Source organism: Mastomys coucha, unplaced genomic scaffold (genome assembly GCF_008632895.1).
Source record: "Mastomys coucha isolate ucsf_1 unplaced genomic scaffold, UCSF_Mcou_1 pScaffold4, whole genome shotgun sequence".
Taxonomy (NCBI): domain Eukaryota; kingdom Metazoa; phylum Chordata; class Mammalia; order Rodentia; family Muridae; genus Mastomys; species Mastomys coucha.
In genome coordinates, this window is record NW_022196910.1 from 41840289 (window position 1) to 41848388 (window position 8100).

The 8100-nt window shown below is 46.9% G+C and overlaps 1 protein-coding gene across 4 annotated transcripts in view; it reads right to left on the reverse strand.

The window, feature by feature from the left end:
* The window catches only part of Trhde (thyrotropin releasing hormone degrading enzyme), a 392302-nt gene extending 386311 nt beyond the window's left edge, over positions 1–5991 (reverse strand). For 3 of the 4 annotated variants that reach the window (XM_031350072.1, XM_031350071.1, XM_031350069.1), the window contains exon 1: positions 3829–4984. In XM_031350072.1, the coding sequence (XP_031205932.1) occupies positions 3829–4736 (908 nt within the window). In that variant the 5' untranslated portion in view covers positions 4737–4984. Of the gene's footprint in view, positions 1–3828 lie in introns of all 4 variants that reach the window. The other variant, XM_031350070.1, reaches the window with a different exon arrangement.
* Positions 5992–8100: the final 2109 nt, after the last annotated feature.

Below are 8100 nucleotides of genomic sequence, written 5' to 3' on the forward strand. Positions count from 1 at the left end.
ACACACACACACACACACACACGCACACACACACACACACACAGCATCAAACTCTGTACAATAAAACCACAGAGGAGTATATGCCTATCAAGAAAGAAAATCCACCATATCCCACGGATTCTGGCAAAAGAATGACCCCTGATTCTCTAGAAGAACTGTTATGTGTCACTTTTTCAGAGATCCTAGTAGCTTCTCTCAAACAATCCTTTACAGAAAAAGAGCATCTATTTTTGTTCTGTCTTCTGTCACTTTGGCATATTATAGACCCAATCAAAGTTTGTCAAAGAAAAATAGTCTCCTTTTCAAAAGTGAATAAAATGTTCATTTACTTTGAGTAAATTTCCGCCTTCAATCCGACCATCTGGATCTAAATTAAGGTACCCTACTTTGAACATGGGTGTGCATACCATCTGGCTACCCAAAAGCGGCAATTACTTCAGGTAAATGAACATTTTGCCTAATTCTAAGCAAGTGTATTCTCCTGTAAGAGACGATGGCATAAATACACAATTCCTTTTATCTGCCTGATGCACATGTACTTGGACAAAATGTATGTGTTCTGAGTGAAGGTGATAATTTATTGTATATGTATAAACATCTCAATTTTAGGATAACTTGCTACTTCTAGTATTCAACAAGTGGCAGGCTTTCTCCTAGCCAACTGAATAAATAAGAATGGCAGATTTGTCTGTGATTAAGGAATCTTGGGCTTCATTGAGAAGTTCGTCTACTGTGTTGGGAAACACAGTCTTCCCTGTAGGAGAGACTTGGGCACTCTCCAGCATGTACTGGACGATAAAAACTTCCAGGGGTCAAGGAATACATCACAGCACACAGTCTAATCTCCCCCTTGCCAAAGATCTTTCTTACTGCTAGATAGGTTGGTACACATCTATTAATCCACCACTCAGAAGTCTAAGGCAGGCAGTTTGTGAGCTGCAATCCAGGCATGAGACTCTGTCTCAAGAAAACAAATGAAAAAGACAGTTCTTCTTTAAGTTCTCCAAGAAATGGGACAAAACTAAGAATGATCAGCTAGTAAGTAGCTACTGCTTCCACAGGGCTAACCAAAGTAAAGGAAGCTGTGGTGTGGCTCTTTTAAGCATTTCAAGCTATTCAGTGTAACCACTGTTGGCAGATTAAGTATTTGTTTTCATTAGAGAAATCATCCTATAATTAAATTGGCAAAAATGATGATTAACTAAAGATCAAGATCTGTAATCATTAATCAAGTGAAAATTCTGAGTTTGTATCTGTGTCCTTTTAGAAAATGGATTTTTTAATGCCAATTCATGTTGAAATTTTAGGACAAAAATCATTGTCAATAAAAGGCTATCCTTGGCTAAGCTCCTAATATTGGTCAGCATTAAAATCCTCTAAGTAGCTACAATAAGAAGAACAGCAAAAGTTAATGTATGGAATGTTGGTGTGTTTGTGAAATCATTGATATACTTATAAAATTTAATAAAAGTATTAATTTTGTCCTGTCTACTCCAGACATAACAGTCGATAAATTATAACATTCACTTTGCTGTTGGGGTTGGAAGACATAACCTTTCTCTAAGATAGTATTTAGAAATAAATCCATCCTGAGATTTTGCAAGCATTGAATCCTGCATTTATTTCTTCTGGATAGCACATGTGCATCAGGTTAAACTTGCAGCCAAAGTATTTACATCTCTAGGGAAAACCGAAGAAGAAAGTCTGAATACAAACATGGACTGTGGGCAGAAGAAATCCGTTACAGGGCAAGCGGAAACATCTGGTCGTTTTTTAGAGTCCTCTTAATTTGAAAGCACTGACCAAAACAAGCTGAGTTCTGCCAAATACATCTTGGCATGGCTTAAAAAAAAAAAAAGAATTTTCGAGGGAGTATTTTTCTCACCACAGTAAGATTTATCAGTGATGATGTGCAACTTTCCCCATTGACATTTTGACATGATGAACCTGTTTCCAAGAACAGCGTGCAAATCTGCCTCCTGTGCCTTTTCTGGTATTTTATATAATTTGGGGGCTTAAAAATATTCTTAATCTGTAATCTGTGTTAGAGGCAGTGGTGGCAAAGGGTTTAAATTCTCCATACCCAATCTTGTTAGGAAATGAATGATTTATGTATTAGCTTCCCGGAAGCTGTACCTATCACACTACTACTCACACATGGAGGGTTATGTGAGGTGACTTCACAGCACTCAATAAATAATAAAACCTTTGTACACTTCCACACTACAATGAGATTTTTCCCAGTCTCTGCCACAATAATTGTTTCTGAGAGTCTCTAAGTACCTTGAGCTCTGGTGCAGGACTGGGCAAACCAAAGTTCAAGTTCCCCTTCTCTGACAACAATCTATTGACCTCAGGTGCCCTGGGCTGCTCTGAGCCTCAGCTTCCTGCTGTTAAGAAGAGACTCAGTGAAAGAAAGAAGAGGCTCTGCCTCTTACTAATCATCATCCTACCTATAGATGATGGTTTCATTTATGAGTCCAACCTGGCTGTTTGTCTGCCCTATAGTCATTTAATTAAGTGAAGTTATTTTAAGTGCAATGAAAACAGGATGGATTCATTCATTCACTCACACATTCATTCGACCAGTGTATGGAAAAGCTTACTACCACAAGACACTCATTTGAACTTTGAAGCACTATACGGCAGGCTTGGCTTTGGATGATGTGCTTTTCAAGACCATCTTGATCGATCCTATAATGCAGAGAGTAGTACTATTATTACCACCGGAGTTAGAATTTAAAATATGAGCTCTGGTGCCAAATTATCTGGGTCTCACTTTGTGATCTAAGTCAAATGATGACTTTCCAGAGCTTTTATTTTCCCACCTGTGATAGAGTGGTGCCGGCTGCGTGAACCCTGTAGGGGTCAAGTGGACCATAGTTCACCCCCCGGAGGCAGGCAGGCAGCAATCAGCACTAGAAGCACCTGTCAGTCATGGGCAAGCATCCTCAACTTCGACCCTTTCCTCCAACTCTCACAACTGTTAGGACTGTGGCGCGACCTGGACACAGAACTGTTGGTTCTGAAGCCCCTGCTTCTCAAAAATCTATGAGAATGTAGCCCAAATCTAACCCAACAAAGGCATTAGAGACTAACTGCAAGCTTTCCCTCCCTTCTGGGTATAGTCATTTCTTTTGGCAGCAGCTGAGGAACCAAATGGAACCAGGAACTCTCAGGAGAGATCAAAGTGCCTCAGAGATCCATCCCTCTCTCTCATTCTGATAATCAAACTGCCACTACAGCCCCCAGCCCCTGCCCCGCCTCTCCCTGCAAGTTCTCTTTGTGCTCAAAATCTTAGCTTGCAATTTGGGAAAAGTTTACAAAGCCAAAGTCTGGGCTTGTTCTGAATCTCCCATCTTCAAGGGAGGTGGGCTTGTCAAGGGGAGGGGGCGTGTCTGCCTTAACCTGATAGCTGGGTTACTCTGCTACTTACTCTTTCCTTAGCAGCTATTTCCCTCCGCTGGAACCTAGGAAGTTCTTTTCTACATTTGTCATTATTTAGGAACTGCAACTTTTAGGGAAACAAGCAAAAGCCCAAATGGCTGCATTACAAGTCTAGAGGAGGAAAGTCCGACCTAGGGGAAAAGCAATATTCATCTTTTGGTATTGCTGAGTTTGTAGACTTAGCAACAGTGAGAGAGGCCAGGCATCCGGGAGACCCCTATGGTTCGAGAGGACCATCCCACCTCACCTTGGCTTCCTTCCCCTAATCCCGGGCTCCTGGATATTAGAAGCCAGCTGGGTCCCCGAGGTCGCCTGCGCTCGCTCAGCAGAGCAAGCCGCCTGGCGGGGTGGGGCAGCACGGGGCACCGCCTCCCTCCATACCTTCTCTCCCCGTGGATCACGTAGGAGCTGCGGAAGAAGCCCAAAAGCTCGTTCTCTATCAGGGCATTGTAGATAATCTTCAGATTGTAATGCCTCTGCGCGTCCAGGGTTCTGTTCAGCACCACCACCAAGACCTGCGTTTGTGGGTAGAGGAAAAAGCCTGCAACCGGGACAGCCCCGAACGCCCGGTCTTCCGCTACTTGCACCTTCTCCACCGCCACCCGGGAGGCGTGCAGTACCACGTAGCGGGTGGCGTTCCGGCATGCGATCTCCACGTTGACCTCCCCAGAGAAGGTGAAGTTCTCCATGAAAGCGGTGAGCATCAAATTGTAGTGCAGGGGCTTGAGGTGGCCGGATAGGCGCAGCTGCGTCCAGGGCTGCCAAGGCTCTTGCTCTTCCTCCGACGGCGGCTGGGCAGACGGGGTCCCCGGGGTGTCCACCTCGCTGCTCTCACGCTGCTGCGAAGATTCCCCACCCGCGTGGTGGTTGCGCCGGGCAGATCCTGGGTAGCTGCTGTTGCCGCCGCGCTCGGGGAAGCCCCCGAGGCCGCCGTCGGTGCCGGGCATCGCCGCGCTTGCTCCACACTCGTCGAATCGCAGGCTGAGCAGGACGGCCAGCATGGTGACAGCCAGCAGTGCCACGATGGACACGGCAAAGGCCAGCACAAGCCTCTTGTGCACTGCGATGTGGCGTTCCGTGGTGCGGGGTCTCACTCCCACCGAGTCAGCCCACGGGTCCGAGAGCCCCCTGCCGCTTGCCCGGAGCGCCGCGTCGTCTTCTCCCATGGTGGCCGCAAAGGGTGAACTGCTCTTCTCGGCCCCCTCCTCCTCCTTCTTCTTCCTCTTCTTTTTCTTCTTCTTCTTTTTCTTCTCCTCCTCTTGCTCCCCCCTCTCGCCGTCCAGGGCCATCACACCGCCTCCTCCTCTTCCCCCGCCCTCTCCGACACCCCTAGCGGGCGGGCCACCCGGACCACCTCCAGCGCAGTCATCGGAGACTGTACGCGGGCGGAGGGCGCGACGCGGGCTGGGACCCTAGGGAGGCCAGCTCAGATTCTTCTCTTAAGAGAGACTCTGGAGGCTAGTGACGACCGAGACGACCCCCATCAGCCCCGCCTCTCTCCAGACACCAGCTGCGGATGGCGGGGCAACCAGCTCTGGGACGCGCCCAACTTGGGGAGCGTGTCGCTCGCCGGGTGCGCGCTACTTGTCGGGCTAGCACGGGGCGCCCGGGCACACGCCGCCCCCGCCCCTGTGCGCCTGCGGCTCGCGTGTCCTCCCGGGCACCGCACTCTCCCAGGCTGGCGGCGGTTGCTCTCTCCTCGGCTCGGCCAGGAAGAAAGGGAGCGCTGGGGAGAGCGACTGAACAGGGGGGCAAGTTAGGGCTTCACCCAGCTCCCCGCACTCCAGCAGCGTTCCGTCTTCTGGGTGGGATGTGCTCACCAAAACAGTTGCGGCAGCGGCGGCGGCAGCCGGGAAGGCGCAGGAGCCTTCCACCCCGCAGTGGGAGAGGAGAGGATGGATCAGAGGACCTAGGAAAGAACTGGAGTAAGCTAGCCGGAGGAAGTCCCACGGCAGCGGAGCATCCGTCTTGGAGAAGCCTTCTCCACCCTGGACACTTTAAGCAGTGGAGGCGGTAAAAGGCGTGAGGTTGCGGACTGGGCAGCAAGCCTCCCGCGTTCCGATGATGCTCTGCCCTCCGGAGAAGACAAGTGAAGAAGTGTCCGGCCGGGGCGTCCACTTCAGGTAGATGAAGGTCTGAGCCGTGTCCCCGGGGGGGAGAACTGAAGTGCGTGTGTGCCGGCGCGTGTGCATGTGTGTGCGCGTGTGTGCGCGCGTGTGCGTGTATGTCTGTGTGTGTGTACACGGGCTCCGGGTTTAGACTGCCAAGGGTACTCCAGCTGCATTCAGGCACTGAAACTCCCGGAGAAACGGGAAGGAGAGAGAGGGAGAGAGCGAGGAGGAAGGGAAGGCAGGAGGGAGGGGAGAGGTTTAGCGGCAGAGGCAGGCGCTGGGAGATTAGAGAGAGCTTTTCTCCGCTCTGTCACACCAGACACCCACAGCCACAGAGGGGGTTGCTGAGCTGCCTGCAAGAGTACATTGTAAATCTTCAGCGCAACAAGCCCCGCAGTCACCCCTCTTCCGACTCCTTAGTCCTACTGCGGATTCCCCAGAGGGACCGCCGGAGCCTTGGGCTATTAGCATCAAGAGCAAAGGCAGAGCCTGCTGGGGGAGACAGTGTCAGATCACACATCAAGCTCGCCAGAGGATTTGGACAACTGTATGTAAATTGAAATAAATTCTCCAAAGCCTGACTGCATATATTATACCGGTGTAGTGAAGCCAGGTGTGCAGCCAGAAATAATGGCTAGCGATTAACTAGTAGAGTCTTCCGTAAGTAAAGACTAGACAGGAGACCAATTTCCCATAGGATACATTTTATTTTTAGATTGGGGAAAGGATTAAAACACGATGCCTACAATACAATATTCTAAAACGAATGGAAGGAAAACTGGGGGGGTGGAGGTCCCATGACTTTGGATTTTAGTAGAACAGTGTATCAATACATTACGTGACTGGTCAGCTTCGTACTTCACCTAGGCACACGTACTTTTTGCATCTCCCCTGTATCACCATAAAAAGTGTTTAAACTTCATTAGAACAGTTATGAACCCCCAGTGTATACTAACTGCAAGAATCATCAAAGCACAGTGCATAGTCTGCTGGCCGCCTTTGGACTCTCAGGAGTTTGTTGGAGTTCTCCACTACAGTAGAGGGGGTGTGCTATTGAAACTTCAAAATGTGCCTAACTAAAACAATGTTAGAAAGACAGCCACCCTGAAGGTGACAGTCAAAGAGTTAGTGACTGGCTCAGTTAATAAAGAAGAAGGAGAAGAAGGAGAAGAAGGAGAAGAAGAAGAAGGAGAAGAAGGAGAAGGAGAAGGAGAAGGAGAAGGAGAAGGAGGAGAAGGAGAAGGAGAAGAAGGAGAAGAAGAAGAAGAAGAAGAAGAAGAAGAAGAAGAAGAAGAAGAAGAAGAAGAAGAAGAAGAAGAAGAAGAAGAAGAAGAAGAAGAAGAAGAAGAAGAAGAAGAAGAAGAAGAAGAAGAAGAAGAAGAAGAAGAAGAAGAAGAAATGTCTCTTTACATGTTTCTTTAAATCCAAACTGCATTTAAGAATTCATGGCCATCGTTATTTTCCTTATTTCTTAAAAGACAGATGCTATTACCTTTGGGATACTGAGAAATAGTCTTAAAATAATATTGTTAAAGCCTGGCCAATAAGAAGAGCTCAATGACACAACCTGAACTTCAAACTGGGAGCCTTGCTTGGCAGAAGTTCTCTTCCCTGTATCCCTGGATGGAGTACTTGCTCAATATCATGTTTTTTTAAATGTCCACTTGCATCATTGTAAATGAGGAAAAGAGGTACCAGAGTGGGTATTTTTAAGCACGTTGTATGTGGGCAGTCAGCAACAGGCCAGGGGAAATGCCACATTCTGTTCCAGTTACTTTTTTTCTGCTCTGTTTTAAAGCATCGTTGTTCCTGCTTTTTTTCATATGGGTCTAGCTGTGTACACTTTAGGAGCTGAGAGCTGAAGGGTTAGATTGTTTTCCCAAAATTAGGAAATATGGTTTAGCAAGACAAAAGAGTTTACCATATTCTTTAGTGTTTCAGGGTTCTCATCGAGACATTCAGAAGCCCTGGCCTAAGGGACACAGATTAACAGCAGCTTCTAGAATGAGTCCTGAGAGTCTAAGCACCACTGCCTAGAGAAGAAACAACCCTCTATGGGGTCTCTGAGGCTTTCCTGGCTCGAATATGGTGTTAGTCATGGAGGCTACAAGGCCTTTACTTTTCCTGTACTTGTGAAAATTACTGCTAGGTAACACTTTGCAATTAAAAAAAAATCACTTGCTGATTAGAAATGTTTCTCCTGACTGATTAAATTAGCAAATGGATTGTTTTTGAGACACAAATGAAGCAAATTCAAGTTTATTAACATAAAGTGGGCACAACTTATTAGCTTATTGATTCCCATTTTGTGTGGTTTTACTCAATAAACTGAGTATCAAAGATCAAGTAAGTAAATATTTGTTTCTCTCCTGTTAATATAACAGTGATTTTTTTCTTTTTTTTTAATTTCTGAAAGTGTAAAGAACCTAAGAAAGAAGCATTGGTGCAATAAATTTTTATATCATATTCCAAGAAAATGTTCACCCTACTGCAAACCAAAAACAATAGAGAAGAGGCAAAGTTTCAGGTTGTGAACCTAAGA